This window comes from Chroicocephalus ridibundus, chromosome 9 (assembly GCF_963924245.1).
Source record: "Chroicocephalus ridibundus chromosome 9, bChrRid1.1, whole genome shotgun sequence".
Lineage (NCBI taxonomy): Eukaryota > Metazoa > Chordata > Aves > Charadriiformes > Laridae > Chroicocephalus > Chroicocephalus ridibundus.
The window spans coordinates 39,087,136-39,104,005 of record NC_086292.1 but is presented as its reverse complement, the minus strand read 5'-3'; the positions used below and the strand labels follow the sequence as shown (position 1 = coordinate 39,104,005).

Below are 16,870 nucleotides of genomic sequence, written 5' to 3'. Positions count from 1 at the left end.
TCTGGTCCCAGGTAAAACATCATAGCACTGCAATATTAGTAGGATCCAAGCGAGTTCCACTCATCCTCAAAATGTGTGACGGCCATGTTAAGCAGAAGGGCATTCAAACCCAGAAGTGAAAGACACATTTCTAGTCTCTCTTTCTCCACATTTCTGATGAACTTTCTCAGAACACCATGTGGGGATTTCCTACTGCCAAGGCTTCCCAGTCCCTGCCTAGTCATTTTAAGGAGGACTTGCAGTGTTGCTTACCCCATTTTCTTCTAGCGCTGCCAAGGGTTTATTAATGCTGTTGACAAACTTGTTGACATGCTCAAAGTGCTTTGTCATTTCTGTTGCTAAGACCATGTCAATAATGGCTTGGCGAAGGGTTCGATACTCATTCCTGTTTAAAGAAGGAAACAATTAAGAATGCTGGCTAGTTCACAAAGGGCTGCTTGCTAAAACACGTCTAACAAAAATGCTACAGACCATTTCCGTTGGAGAGAGGTGCTAGGGGAAGAAAGAACAGTAATAAAGGCTTGGACAGCTGCGTCTATGCTGCATGAAGTACCCTTTGGTGTGCAGAGACATATGTGCTAGAGGCATGACTGGATCTCTAGGAGAAACAGTGCACAAGCTGGTGAGAAGCAGAGGCACCGGCTACTCAGGAGGACTGCCAGGACATGCCACACCACCGTGTTCCCAAGGCTTTTTGCTCATACGCTCAGCAGCGGCTCATACTCCAGCCAAGTTTTCAGCAATACTTTTCTGCTGTATCTTGAGAGGGCTAAAGGCAATGGTCATGTCCCTACCCTAAATGCCTTTCTAGGGCTGTAGGAACACCAACAGTTCTTTCACTGTCCTTCCCACTGCAACGAGGCATTTAATTTTTGACTGATGCTCTGTGACTCTTTCTATCCTTGTTCTACCCAGCAAACATCTACCCACTCAGCCATAGCTTGTCCTCTGCATCCGATGATACAACATTATTATTCTGGACATGCTAACATTAGGATTTACACTAAGTTCCTTAGATAGGGTCTGCCTTTTTATCCGCAGGAGGAACTGAAACCATGGGATTAGTCCCAAGTCTGTGCAGGACAGGCAGAAGCACTCTACCGTTTAGAAGCAAACTTCCACAACGGCTACAGTTATCCATAAGGCACTGCCTTCCTCTAGGATGCTTGTTTGCATTATCCTACGTTACACAGAAGAAAGTGAGAGATGTCAGTGGGCAGACAAGGGCCCTGGGTTCTAAGCTTACCTCTCCATGTTTTTAAATATATTGCATTTGTCATCCCGGGTGGTGAGCTGGAAAGCCAGGGCAGCATGATGGCTCTCCAGCACTGCCGTGTCATTGTAGAGAATCGCTAGCTCACTGCCAGCATTGCACAGGAAAGAATTTGTTCTTCCTGGGTGATCCACGTCATGGACTGTGGCAGCAATGAGTGCGGCAACCTCGTCAATCGGATCCAAAGTTTGCTGAAAATAGAAGGATGCTTAGTTTTCCTGGCAGATTCATTAGAAACCCTACTCTATCCATAAGACTAAGCCAAGTTGCTGAGGAATAAAAGCCAGAACTCTGCAGATCAATAAGGGTCAGATGTTCTAGACAGAGCAATGGAAAATTCATTATAAGCTTCAATGAACACTGCATGACTTTTTTAGCCATTTCATGCCTCTTGAATTTTGCCTTAGCCACACCTTTGACAAAACACATCAAATTAAACAAATGCAAAGTAATAAATTAGTTTGTGTTTTCTAACAACACAGAAACCACCTTCACTTGCAGGTAGGGTATTTGGCTTGCAAAAAAGGCCGATACTGCTAAAAATTGTTCTATTTCCACCAGACCTCTTAATTTCTTTTGGAAACTTAATGTGTCCTAGTCACATTCCACTTACATGCTGGCAAAGTTTACAAATTGTAAGGAATGTTTTCCATAATATAACAGTGTCCTGAGGCTACAGCTAATACGAATTCTATGAAGAATACTTGATGGTTTACATCCATGGAGAAATTACACGACACTGTTCTACACTTTCTGTATCAGATTCTGATTCTCTCAGCGTGCTGCACTCCATGCTTTATGTCTACTTATATCGGCCATTGCTTTACATCTAATTATATCTACTCTATAATGAAATACAAAACCATTTGCGTTTTAAGGTTTTAACACTGTATTAATAGCATAAAGGAGAAAAAGAACCAAGCATCTCAGAAATATACATTTGGAAACTAGCCTTTATGCTGTGTTTATGCTGGGCTTTTTGTGAAGGACCACAGATACAAACAATTATGTTAAATATTTTAATAAAATCAAAGAGACCTCAGAGAATTCAGAATGGTTAAACCTGGTAGGTGAAAAGACAATCCCCACCCTACTTTACACCTCCTGAAATTAATGCAGTGACTTAACTTTGATGGAGCTAGGATATTATTCGTTGAGGACTGTCAAGAAGGTCTTGTGGACAACAACAAAAGGTAAAGAATTTTTCTACTCTAGGCTCACAGTTAGCATTGTCTGAAATACTACCTGCTGTGTGTTAGCTTCTTCCTTCTTTCTTTCAGCTGCTGCTCATGGGATTCTATTTTTGAGGTATGAAGTTAGGAGAGAGAGATTTTTAGAACAAGCTCTCCTCAGAGGGACACACTGACTGGTGCTCAGCCTGGCTGAGAAAGACCTGTGCAGGTGGGAAGTGGCCAGAAACTGGAGAATACTTGACCTGTAGGACCACAGCAGTGTATCTCACGCTTATTTCCTGAGGCTGACACAACAAACTTCGCAGGCATTTACAGCGCCTTTACCCCTGACTTCAGGTCAAGGATTCTAACTTTGTCATCTTAACTCCTGTGGCACAGAAGTGGAAGTGATTCTGAGAACACTGCTTCAGTTTGGGAGCCAGAAAATTTTCCCAGGCAAGAATCGAGTTCAATTTACCGAAAAAAATCTTCCCAGTGCGAATCTGAGTGGCAGAATCTGTCCCTCTGTTTTTAGATTAATTCGAACTCTGGACAACACAAAAGCAGCTGGGTTGTAACTTTGAAAAGATAAAGAGAGAATTTTGAACTCTGATTCTGCTCCTGCAACATTTTTTTTCTCTTTCTATGTGTACAGAGGAATGGAAATAACATTCTGGAAAAGGAGGCGGCAATCATGCTTCTGTGGCATTGAAATGAGTCCAGATCTTGTCTGTTTTTCATAGATATTCTTGGGAAGACCAGCTAAACCTCTGGCAAATCAGGGGCTGAAAATATCCAGCAAAGTTCTGTTCCCACTTGGCACACAGTATGTGTAAGTCAGCCTCTGGAGAGCACGCTAATGAGCTGCAGCTCCAGGTTAAGGGACTTACTACAGTTTTAATGAGCTGTCAGACGCTTGTTTACAGTCACAAATGTCTCAGCCAGGTGCCCATCACTAGCACTATCCTTAGGCAGGCCAATTCAATTTTCTATACAAAAATGCAGCTCAGAAATATGTACTGCCGCTCCACTGCATACGCATGTAAGCACTGTTTTAATTCCCCTTCTCCGGTCGCCCCTCTAGGCATGTGAGAATAAAGGTTGCTCTGATTTATTCTGGTTGTCAGTGGCTCTAATATGCCAGTGGGTGTTATGATACAAGGAACTTCGACAAGCAATCTTTTTCAATACTCTCCTCCAGTGCACTCTCTCTAAGCCTCAGGGCTTCTCGTCCAGTGGGTGACAGAGCTTTGGAAGCACTAAACCTACTTTATGGCCTATATTGTCCTGGGAGTCTTCTGCAAAATTATCGTCACAAGGCATAAGAGATGGTGATTTATTACATGAAATCTCTATTTGGAATGTACCATCACAAAAATAATTGTCGTCAGCTCACCTATCTGAGAAAGTTTAACTATATGAAGAAGTTTTGTTTTAAAAGGCGGTTTTCTTATTCTCCCCCCAAGAATAGCTCGATTCCTGTAATATTAGTATCCCTCCTTCCATATACACTATGAGAGAGCTCCTAGAACTCATGTAAAGCAGACGAGCTCTTTGACTTCAGAGTTACTAAACTGGTTGTCACTAGGTAGACGTTTGGCTCTTGGCAGCTTTTTTTGAGAGATCTTCCTTTGATCACACCTGTACTTCCCACCTACACTCTCTTATAAATGTGGACTCACCTTTACTCTTTCTTTAGACAAGAAATAAGCAGTGGCATGTAGTACATCTGCTGAATGAGTAGAGTTATGGTAGGAGTTGGAGGAGTGGTAGTTAGCTTCAATAACTTGTAACCACGACCTCAGAGTTGATTCTGAACAGTTTAAGAATTCACAGATTCCAAAGCGAGCAAATATTTTGAGACCCAGATAAACCAAAGGCCTGTGGAGAAAATCAAACACAAAGTTTTAAAACAAATGAGGTTGAAAGAATATTACATAGCACAAATAATATGAATCTATACAGCACTTTTAACCAATGGCGTGTCAGATTAGGTATAAAGGACTTGTAACCGAATTACAGCCCAGACCTGTGGAAATGTTCTGCCTACCCATCACAGGCACACGCTCAGAATCACACCAGTTCCTGACACTTCCAGGAACACTGAAAAGGCTCTGTAGTGCTGCTGCACTACACGTAGCGGTATTTGGGGGCTTGGGGAGTCTATGTTGGGTCAATGCAGGCTGCAGTCAAAATGAGATAAATTAGCAAGTACTAACCTGTGCATGAGAGGAGGGAGGTAATCTTGCTGCTGCCAGAGGGTCCTAAACTAGCTTGTTTACAGTTTAGATTAAGTATATCTATACTATGAAATGCTGCAATCATTATTCTTTCTGCATTCTAGATCTGCTCCATTTCTTTTACGCCCACCCTTGCAGGCTTCCATTGCTCACTGACTTTGTGTGCAATAGAGATGAGAGATGGAGGTATTCTGGAAGCAAAGGACCGGGACAGAGTACGCCATTTCTAGAAGACCATAAGGGCCAGATGAACTTTCAGGCTAACCCGGTTGGAGACCTGTCTCCAAAAATAACCAGCATCATTGTGTTCCAGTACTCTTGCTTCTCCCAGGTCAAACCGCACAATTTAAACCCAGATGACAGACAGCTGAATGAAGATCAGAACAGCAGTACAGAATATTTCTAATCTGAAACCTGTGAAAGTGCAAAAAGTTTAATAGACCAAATGAAAAAAAAAATCAAGTTTTAGTCCACTAGCCTTTTTTCTAATCCAGTTAATACCGCTGTTTGCTTGTCCAGTACATTTTTTGCTTACAAAGAACAGGTATAGTGGTAAATATTTTCAAGTGTGGATTCTTAAAAATAGATCTTAAATCCTTATGTTGGCATCTCAGTTTGCTGCTTGATTCCAGATGCACCAAGGACTGTGACTTCTAGCTGCACCTGATGGGTGAGCTGAGGTCCTTTAGAGCTGCTAAGGTCATTTAGAGTTGGATGTACAACTTTTGTCAAAAAACCCTCAACAATACTGTCATATATGAGAATCATAATATACTCAAGTTAAATCCCCTCCAGGTAGCACTGTCAGGCAAAGGTCTCTCCAGGTTTCTGTGTCAGGGAACTGTAATGACCTAAAGCTTAGATTTAACGAATTACCTTGGCTTTACTACTGTACGTCTGCTTGGACTTAAAGACAATACTAATAACATATTCATAGCTGTGATTCACTGAAGGTCAGTTTAATTCTCTTAATAAATGAATTGCCTTTATTTAAACGCAGCAGGAAGGAATCATAATTATAATACCTTCAATAAGCAGACAGGCAACAAAATACCTCCTTTGCCCCTCTGTGGTCTCTCCAAATCAGTGAGAACAGAGAAACGAATCTGGTGATCTCATGCGTGTTGGCTATCTGGTGATCTCATGCGTGTTGGCTGGGATAATTAATTCTTAAGTTACTGCAATTTGTGTATTAAATGTTGTAAATCACACAGACTGACTACATTTTGACCGTTTGTTTTTTTTTTAATTACTGTATCTATAGCACTTCATTAGAAATAGAAATGTAGCAAAGCAAAAAAACCCTGAAGTAACTGGATGCAAATTCCTTCACTTACAATAAAATCACTTTAAAGAAGACTAAAAACCTGATTTTTTCCACTTTTCTTTTGGCTCTTAAAACCATGGTCTGAAAACGAAGTGCATGTACGTTAACTAAGTGCCTGACATCTTTCTTGGACATTGTTTTTCAATACCTTTCAAAGCTCTTACATATCTGGGATCTTGATGAGGGCTTAAGCCAGTCAATTCATTGCAGGATCTAGCCTCCAAATTAGTGTCTCATAGAAGCTTTAAGCTAAGACAAAGCACGATACATGAAACTAGACCCAAAGGAGAACTTTTGACAGGCATCAGGAAATAACAGCAAGGATTTAAACAGAAAGATCAATTTACAGTCTTAGTGGGAGCATTTGCTACTAATGAAGTACAGTCTATCAGAACTGCTTTTGAAAACTTCTGTGATGGAAATTGGTATGCCCTACTTTTTATCAGTAAATATTCTTCAGTTAATCTTATACATAAAATGTAGCCTGCCGAGATTTTAGAATAAAGACCTTCCTCTAATCCCAGAGAAAGGCAACGGGAGTTCAGCTGAAAAGCTGTATTTGAACTGTTAGGAATAAAAATAACCAACTACATGGAGAGAAAATAAAACATGATCTGTATCAACTGATCAAATTAAGACCAGCATGTTGACTCTGTGTGTAGTTGCCCATAATTTGAATTTGAATCCCCACAGAACAACAATTTGATTTGTAGAACTTTTCTATTATTGAGATCAGAAAAGGAAGGCTTTTAAAATGATGCTGTTTTGTTATTATACCATATCGAAGATATATAATCTTCACTTACATCCACTGGGAATCTGCAGGAAATAGTGCATGATGAAACAGAAGATATTTAATGGGTTCATACACAACTAGAAATGACAATGAGAAAATTTCAAACATTTCACTTTGAAAATAAAAGTAATTCCATTTTAAAAGCACAGGTAGAGAGATTAAAGAGCAGATTACAGGATGACATTTAAGTCACTTTTCAGTTACTTCAATATATGAGCTCTTGAGTTTACTGACCTTTTATGGGTGGCAGCCTCAAGTTCAAAGATATCAAAATCCCAGTGTTCTTCATTTTCCATTGCCTGTGTTATCCGTGGGGGTATGTCATTGAGGGAGATCGGAGAGATCAAACTGCCAGCGACCTGATGAGTTTCTGTTGAGAAATATATTTGCAGATCACTATTAATAACCCTGAGATACACTTTTACTCAACGTACATGTTTTCTTTTCTGTAGTAACGCCTGGCCACTCTCATTTCTATAAAGCTCAGTAATGTTGCAGAGCAATACTTATAAATAACAACAAAACAAAATCAAACAATGCTTATAAAAAAGAACATCTGATCACATTTCCTCTGTTTCTTAAATTTCTTAACATGTTTTAATATCTCAGTAACCGCCAAAGTAAAACTTACGTTTTGCTGACAATATGTATTCATTCCCTGATAATCTTCGTAAACCATCCTGTTCAATAAAAGTTGAGAGTTAAATGCAGGGTACTGTACAAACAGTCTGTAAGATGATGACATCAAATAGTAGCACAATGACTTTAGAGAAGCCTGACCGCAACCTGTCACCGTCATCAAAGCTGCCTCTCCCTTATTTGTGTGTACTGTTAAGCTTTGCCTGGTTTACATATAGTTCATAATGGATGAGAAACTGCACGATATGGGACGCAATATACATTCAGATAGGTACAAACTCAAATTTCTCAGGTGCAGATGGAGGTCTGGAATTACACCACCTCTGTCTGGAAGACAGGCACAGGTTCTGGATCTGTGCTGCAAACCAGACACGGTATGTCCATGTACTTCCCACCAACAAGCAAAGGTGGGTGGTGGGAGGGGATGGACGGAGACATGCTTCTGCTCTCCTGCCCCTGGTATTGGCAGATCGGGTCACCTCAGCAGCACGAGAATCTCATGATTTGTTGCTGGGATTGCAGAGCAACAAATGACTCTGAGGCTTCCCTTCTATCAAGAAGAACGTATGCTTGTTTATTCTCCACCTCAGGGCCTCCTAGGCTTAATTCTGGCACGATGCCTAGATGTGCAAACTGAGATGACAGATTAAAACTAACAGAATGATATATTTAATATTTACTTTTCAGCTCATAATTCCAAATGCTGTGGCCGAAATCCTGCTTGCTCTTTTGATGCATACAGCTGTTAGTTACTGCACATTAACGTTTCACCCATGATGTAAAAAACAGTTATTAAAAAAAAAGATATCTTTCTGAATGCACCTTACTAACCACGTTATGCACCCAAAGTATAGCAGAAGTAAACGTGGGTGCTATATCTGAACATGCAACGTCTGCACTTCAAAGAATTGTTACATCTCATTTTTATTTTCACATTTGTAGGTAAATTAGTCTGGAATTGTGTGATTTAAAAGGAAAGGGAGTGCAACATAACTGGCTCAGAGACTCTTCCGTAGCACTGTTATGACACAAATATTTAGGACACCAGATGCTGTGTATTGTTTAGCATCAAAGATTAGTTTTTTAAGAGTTGAAATAGCAGGTGTAATTGTATCTGGCAAATCCATCTTTGAACTCCAAATGCCCTTCCCATCATAAATTCTGCTTGAGAGTTCAAATCCAATAACCTGCTACTTGTTCCCCTACTCAGACATAACTTCTGAACATGAAATGGAATAATATGATTCTATTTTCAACAGACCCTTTGCTGGAAAAATGCTTCTCCCAGATAATTTTAGAACTCATAATATAACATACACCCCCATGCTCTGAAATGGATTTTCTCAGCTTTACTATTGCTCCATAAAATAGCCTGTAGTTTTATTTTTAGTAAGGACTTTGTGTTTTGCAATGTTGTTACCTACATGTTCCCGGACCATAGACTGAATACAGTCAGAATACAGATGTACGTAAGAATCAACAAAAATCAACAAAAACCTCCACAAAAAGGAGAAAACAGTTGAGTTTAGGGACTACCTGTATTCAGCAGGAGAAAAGATTAACTTTGAGAATCTGATGATTATATGTATTGATATTCTTCCTATATTTTTATAGTTAAATTCACAATATATTTTGTCTACTGAGCTAGTAAATTCAACCCTATATGAACTGTTCAGGTCTCCTGGAATTCTTGAAGTCTCTCGTATGTTTCTCCTGATTAGATATTTGCTGTGGTATTCTAAAAGGCAAAAATATATGTAAACTGTTTAAACATTCTGATGGATACTGCAAAGGCACCTTGATAGTTACGGCATGAAATGATAATAGCCCAGAGACATCTCTGAGAAGCTCACATCTTCTGAGCCATTTTGCATCCAACATGCTGCCTATTTTTGTCCCGAGGTAGCCTTTTCAATGCAACCTACAGACTAACGGGAACACATATCCTTAAGGCACAGGTAACGTTCATCCAAGTTCATCTAGTTATGATTGGGTTCAATTCTTGCTTTGCTACGTGCCCTTTGTTCAACTTTGGGTACAACGCTTCTTTTTCCAGTGCCCCCGTTCCTCCTTTCATAACATAACAACATAATAGATGCTTCTTCAGTCTTTCTCTTGCCTTATTTATTTAAATTACGAGTTCTGTGGAGGCACGATTGTGCTTTAATATGTGAACATTCGTGTTTTTCAGCTCAAAGCACTGTGATCTTTATATGAGTCTCTACGGGTACAAATATAATCAAGAAATAGCAACAAAAATACATATTTTGCAGTCTCTTGAAAACACAGTCTATACACTGAAAAGTCCCAAAAACATGCCATGCTAATCCTAATTAAGAAATACAAACATCTACCTATGTTAATTTCTTCCTCTCCCATCTATACCTTTCTAAAATGAGCCACATTGAAAAAAGAACTGTTTTTCCTTTCCATTTCTAGCAAAACTAATGCTTCAAAAGGACTGGTCAATTTTCTTCCCATTTTCAGAGCTACATTATTAATGGGGGGAGGAGGGGGCGCCAGGGGGAATACACCAAAAGAGGTGTGCAGTTTTTCCTGAAAATTTGGCATTGTAGAGGTAAAGCACATGCCAGATAAAGCACATGATAAAGACTGAGTAACTGGGAAAATCAGGCAGTGGAACGTTAATCAACAGCTGTTTGTGGCAGCATGTACTTACTGTCATTAACCCTCCAACGAGGTCACTTGTATGTGGATCCTCATCTTTTGTCCCCAGTTGTGGAGAGTACAATTCAGTGGTTCTTAAAATCTCCAAAACCCGGTCTAAAGCTTCTGCAACGGGCATGGGACTGCTTTCTTGTGCAGCATTGATGATGTTTATTACCTAGTTTAGGATTAGGAATTTGGAAGTGATTTAAGAAAGAACAGAGACACTCATCAATTATTATGGAAAACTCATAGCAAATAAACAAGATCTACATCTTTAATCCCCATAGGGGAGAATCAAAATGGAAAGGATGTTAATAAAACGCTGATGTCTGCTACTGACTCTGGGAACAAGACTGTGGCCTTAAAGACAGCAGGCTTATTAATGACTTTCCCGTTCAAGGCACAACCTCAAAATGTCTCTGAATGGATTTAATATAACCTTCTCCCACTTGCCTCTCTCAATTTATTAAAGAGCTGTTTTTTGCCAAATTCTTGAATGGTTTCAGAAGGCAATTTGCAATGTAAGTAAGAAGGAGGAACTCTAGTCCCCCCTTTACATAGGCAAAAGTCCTTAAAAAGGGTCATGCAATGGCTGACCACATGGAGGGGACTCTACTAAGCAGGCTTGGGAGAACTTTGTTCAGAGCATTTGGCTTTTTGGAGCTCCACCAGCGAGCAGGTGGAATGGGGAAGTCGTACCAGAGACCAGCGCTGCCTTGCTCCTCAGTCTGGATGCTGTACGGGATCCCTGTGCCCCAATATTCCAGTGGAGTTACAGCACAACTGACAACAGCCAGCGACAGTGCGCATTACCTTGGTGATGGGTGCTTCAATCGTCATGGAATGTATCCTGGCCATAGAAGAGTGCCGCCTTTGTGAGCTGCCTGTGTGGAAAACAAAGCAGAAGTTGTATCCTGATTTCAGCGACAAGGCATGACAGGAGGATCCAGCCAAGAAATCTTGCTTCATTTTCTGAACTGCTTACCCTGCTGTGCCCTTCAGAGGCAATCTATTGCAGAGGGCATACACATGCTGGTTATGCTGGGGACACACAGGTGCAAAGAGATGCTTGCTGAACCACTGATATCCCTGATTAGAGATAAGTAGCTGTAATAACCCGGCAAAATCATAGCTTTGGTTTTTTAGTTTAACTAAGTAAAATATTCAATTAAAAACCCAGTTAAAAAGACTATACAGAATTACGTGTGTCTAAACTGGCAGGAACAGTTGGGTAACTATTGCACTTAGGTTATTACAGGATAGATCTACTTTTGCTGCCTGATGCAACATGACAAGTCATAGTGAGTCAGCTTTCAAGCTGAGGTAAATCAGTGAAGCTCCTCTGAAGTGAAGATAGCTATGCCAAATTAAAACAGCAGAGGTTCTGGCCAATTATTCACTGGAAATTGCAAAACAAATGTTTTATATCAGTTAGCAATTTTGGTTCTGTAGAGAAAAGGATAAGATGGGATTTTTTCTGGATAGTTATGTTGTGCTACCTATAAAATGCCGACACATCTCTGTTACTCTTTGTGCTGAGCAGCTCTTAAGAGCAAGAATCAATCCTATTTTTGCTGCACTGGAGTATGATTGTATTCTCACTGCCACAGATCTACTTCCGTGTTTCACTAGTGTATGCTGCCTAGACTATAATGATGTATGCTTTAACAAAATCACTTAAGTATGAGCAGAAGTTTTGAATATGTGACTCATCTATCAAGTTTGGGATGATCTAATGGAGCAAAATACAGCACAGTGAAAAGAAAACAAAATTAGTAAGAAAATTATCTTCATATTGTTATCAAGAGAAGAGGTAAGAAATGTAATAATTTGTTAGGTTTAGAGTTTGCCATTTGTACTTGAAAGTATCTGTGTTCAATCTCATGAGGTCTTCCATGCAGAACGGTAGACGATAGCCTTCCATTCTCCACTGGTTCAAAAACAAGCCTCAAAGTTCAAGAGAAGAAAATGGGGCTATTTGATAAATGTAAAGTTGTTCATTAATTGATGACTTGATACTTTATTTGTGTATGTGTATTTATACACATACATACTTATGTGTATTTGTATGTGCACATAAAAATCTGAATATATATAGAAATCAGGAAAATCTACTTATTTTACATACCATCACTCCCTCGTGATGTTGTGGATCTGACATCTAGCGATCCTTTCCTCCTGTCTTTGTGTCTGCAAGTCTGAATATCTGTGGAGAAAATGATATTGTATGACATTAAGCTGTGCCTAAAATGTACGTTAAAATAACTGAAACTCAGAGAAAGCCTGAGAGCAGCTGAGTGACATTCACTGCAAAGCTTCAGCAGATAAGAGCCAAGGAAAGTTCCTTTTTAAATTCTCACCCAATTACACTGTCATGACCCCAGCCATGCTCTCTGGCAGAACATGCCTGACTGTTTTTGCAGAAGGGATCTAACAGTGTGTTAAAAGTTCCTCTCTTGACACAGTGGCACAATTGTAGTTGTGAATATACAACTTCTGCCACAATCATGGGTTCACTCAAGGAGCAACTGCCACAAAGAACCGGTGGATTAAAGTAGAACACACGCTGGCAAACTGGGCATTGTGTCCTAGGTCCCTTACGGGCTCCAGCAGACACAACCTGTGCTACCAAGGCTACAATTAACAAGTACCTGCAGCACGGATGCCAAGGATGTCTTCATTGAAGTGCTGATATGTGGGATGAGGGTGAATGGTAGTGTTGGTCATCCTCATTTCCACCCACATGCAAATGCCCCACAATACAGCTAAAAGCAATGCAAACATACAGGCTACTAGCTATAGACCAGCCACAGCAACACGACGACTAGACGGCATCCTTTTTATTTCTAATTTTGACTCAGGGATCCATTCCCTGCAATTGAAATGTGACACTGAATCCAGCAATACCACAATACCAACTTGGGGCCCTATTTCTGCCTTTTCAAGGGTGGGCTGCTTTGTGTCACTTCTATAACAAATGAGGCTGTCCAGATTGTCCTGTGCAACTGCGGTTTTCAGGCAGATCACTAACAGGGGGCTTTATTCTTTCCCCAGGTACAGAAGGAGAGATGTGTCATACCTGTCTGAGATTCAGCCTGGACACGTTCACATGTCTTCTCCGCCTACAAATCAGTATGAGAAATCCACTTAGTCAGAATTTTCCCATTATTTTGTAATATTTAGGGCTCAAACTAAAGCAAGCATAGCACTATTTTCACTTACCTTATTGTTGTCATTGCACAGTCTACTAATTGACACATAGTGTCTAATCTTTCTGTAGGCAAAAAACAGTGTGTTAATTCCCATCCAAACCTCAGCTCAAATTCAGTGCTGATACACAAAATCGGTAAGAGCAACAGATTAATACAGGACAAATCCTGTTCTGGCAGGAAGGCTCAACTAGGAACGGAAAAACCCCACAGTTCTGCACGTGATGGGGAATATAAAATAGAAGCATCTTTCGCAAAGACTGTCTCCTCCTCTTTTCTCTGCCCCAGCCCCAGCTGCTTCTGGGCTACTGTAGGATGTTTCAGGTATGATATAAATGCAAAACATGCAACACTGCCGTCCAACAATCAAAACTTTTTATAGGATTTAGGGACAGAGCAATCAAACTGAAAACTACACCCTTGACTACCAGGGAACTTTCTAAGCCAGCTTCAAATGGGCTTAGGTTATTCCACGAGCAGCAATGTATGTAGTACATATTGGTCTTACAGATTTGGCATCTTAAACCAAAAATATGTTTTCACTCTATTGATGGAGACTAGAGAACGTGAAATACTTCCAAACATGAAATCAACCCAGACCACTTGTTTTTAGGAAGTAACTGCATGAAGAAGCTGCATTTGGCCTTTCCTTCACGAAGACACAACTTTCTAAATGATTGTCTCAGCCAAGTCTGGAAGATAATGTGCCATGCTTTTAATTAATGTTCATGTTGCCTTAGAGGGCTTTGAAACTACTACTGCATGCAATCTGATCCACTTTCTTTCCCAATATAGTACAGAAGGACTCATCATAAAGGTACCAATAACTAACGTTTACCTGTGTGCTCCAAATGCTCTATTTGGGGACCAAGTGGGAGTTGCATAAAAATCAAGACATGCTTAAATTTTGACCAGGATCAAAGCACACAGTGACCTCGTCACAGAACAACTCATGGCAACAGCCGTGAGTAGGTGAGCACTGAGGGACATGGTAGCGGTGCACAGTGGAACAGGACGTAGGTCCTGGTGCTCCCAACACAACGCACAGAAAGAGAGGAGGAGGGTGCACTTCCACGTCAGGGAGTATTAGAAGAGTAAGAGTCACAAGTGAGCACATTTGTATCTTTGACCCCTTTTTGGGCAGAATTGGGAGAATTTCACTTGCCCTGCATACAACATGTAAAGTCGATTTTGCCCCAAGGAATTAAATGCAGAGGTCTGAGGCTCCCTTCCTTGCTAAGTTTCCTTTATGCTCAGTAACAGGATAATCCAATGTGTGCTGAAAGCAGCTGAACTCTAAACTGAGCCTTGATTCAGACCTAAATCATGGCTTTAGCTCTCATACTTACCCTCCCTGTCCAACGACAGGTAGTATCTTCACATTTTGTTGTATGTTATCTCCATTTTTCTTTTTCGCATAGTACATTCCTTGCCATTCCTGAAAAAGGAATTCAAGTGGAAGGAAGTTCAGATAAAACAGGAAGAGAAGCTGTAGCTCCATACCTTTCTTTCACTGAAAGCTGTCTTACAATACAAAACCAGTCAGGACTGGTTAAACTGCACTTACCCTCAAATTTCTCCCCTGTAACTAGCCTGTAGGTCACTGTGTTGCTGCCAACGCACAAAGAACTTCCAGAAAGGCGGCCTGCGAGTGCCCTGACGGCAAAGAGCCGAACCTCAGGTGTGGTGGGAATCAGAACCACATATCTTCTTCCCTATCCTACCCCAATGGTGTTGGGGGCCGCAGGGGGGAGGCCTGGCAAAGGCCCCCGCAAGAGCAAGAGCTCGGACCAGTCCCTGCCTGGAGCAAGAGTCCCCCAGAGGCTCCAGGAGCACCTGCAGGCTCTAAGAGTGGGAGACACCCCCCTGTTCTGCCCCAGGGCCACGCACCGCACGGCTGGGACGGCTACGCTGACCTGCCTTTCTCCCTGACTGCGCTGACTCCTCCCAGGACAGGAAAGTCAGTGAGAAACCACTATGCCGACCTGTCCACCTTCACTTCTGGACTGCACCATCTCTCCCGCCGAGTTGGGAAGTCCTATCGCTGGTTAACATTAAATATATCTGTGACTAAAAGCACTTTGATATCCTAGTACATTTGTTTTCCACAGTGTCAGTCCAGTCTCAAAAAGTGGCAGAGATTTATTCTGGCTTTTTTAAAGCAAAAGAGAGCCTAGTAGAATAGCTACTGGATTCTGCTTCCCATCTGCTACCTCCCCTCTAAAAGCACTCTGGTTTCAGGATCACATTTAAGACATTTAAGTAGACAATTTTTGAATCAGATTGCCAGTATCATTGTTTTTTGTTAAAATTCACAAAAGGGAAAAAAAAAAAGTGGAAAGGAATTTTTCATTTTGCAGTGAGAAGTCTTTTTTTTCCTCTGGAAATGAGATATTTCTTTCTAGTGTAGAGCCTCGTTCTCTCTTTCAATGAGACCCAGGAAACGTCCCTTCTCCCTTGTTTAAGACATGCTTTTCAACGAAATACTGTTAAAACAATCGATCTCTTTTGCTATTTAGAGATTTTAAAACCAGAAGACCCCACCGTGGTCTAACACCCTCCCTGCAGTGGAGCCCATGGCCGTGCCAAGAAGCTCTGTGCCGACGCGGCTGAATGCAACTCCCGTAGATGCCGGGGCATCGGCCCCGTTAATTGTTGCTCCCTCCCGATCCCCTCACCACGCTGCTACAAATACCACAGCAAAGACATACACCACAACACTGACGGACCTCCCCGGGTCTTCCCTTGCGCGCAGTGCCTGGACTAGAGTTGCCCCCTCACAGGGCTATTGAGGAAAACTGAGGGAAAGCAAAATTTGGGAACCCTGGGTCTCCTTGTTTTGTTTCTGGCAGCAGCATAGAGTAACCTCCAACAGAGCCGGTCTTTTGTGACCTGGCAGCTGACAAGATTTACAATCTTGCCTACACACTTCCATCCCTAAAATACTTGTTGGTGGTCTTTTTTAATAGATGCACATTTTGAGCTGGGCATCTAATAAATACCAAGCAATTAATAAATAATTGATTCCATATCGCATATTCACTTCATACAAACTACCCATGCCAACTGCTGTCTTTCAGCTGAGTTCAACAGACTTCAGATGTGATCTTACAAACGTATGTGAAAATACCTTCCTGAGGCACACGATACATATTTATTTAGGTTAGACTGACAGATCTCGCAGTCAAGCAGGCCACAGCACAGGTACAGCGAGAACAGTTTTGCATTTATGTTGACGGAGCCAGCAAATAAAGACTCCAGCCCGCAGAGAGCTGCACGGTGACAGGCTGTGCGGAAAAAAAAGTATGAAAAGGCTTTTCCAAGGATCTGTTGGAGAAAAGAACTGTGCATAACAAATTGGGAAGTGAGCATAATATCTTCTCCTGTGAGCTGCATGAGGAATACAAATGAGGATAAAGCAAACATCACAAAATTCAATGCTCTCATAATTAAAAAGTATGCATATCAATAGTTTCCTGACAACCAGGATGAGGCAGAGATGAGTAATCGATCTCTAACCCAGGTAATAAACCCGGAATATGCA

The 16,870-nt window shown here is 41.1% G+C and overlaps 1 protein-coding gene across 10 annotated transcripts in view; it reads right to left on the bottom strand.

Moving 5' to 3' along the window:
- The window catches only part of PDE8A (phosphodiesterase 8A), a 169,185-nt gene that overhangs the window by 20,206 nt on the left and 132,109 nt on the right, over positions 1-16,870 (bottom strand). For all 10 annotated transcript variants that reach the window (XM_063347222.1, XM_063347223.1, XM_063347218.1 and 7 more), the window contains exons 9-19: positions 14,676-14,764; positions 13,340-13,391; positions 13,197-13,239; positions 12,246-12,323; positions 10,931-11,001; positions 10,128-10,292; positions 7,440-7,488; positions 7,043-7,178; positions 4,128-4,326; positions 1,247-1,464; positions 253-385 (exon numbers count right to left, since the gene is read on the bottom strand). In XM_063347222.1, the coding sequence (XP_063203292.1) occupies positions 253-385; positions 1,247-1,464; positions 4,128-4,326; positions 7,043-7,178; positions 7,440-7,488; positions 10,128-10,292; positions 10,931-11,001; positions 12,246-12,323; positions 13,197-13,239; positions 13,340-13,391; positions 14,676-14,764 (1,233 nt within the window). The remainder of the gene's footprint in view (positions 1-252; positions 386-1,246; positions 1,465-4,127; positions 4,327-7,042; positions 7,179-7,439; positions 7,489-10,127; positions 10,293-10,930; positions 11,002-12,245; positions 12,324-13,196; positions 13,240-13,339; positions 13,392-14,675; positions 14,765-16,870) is intronic.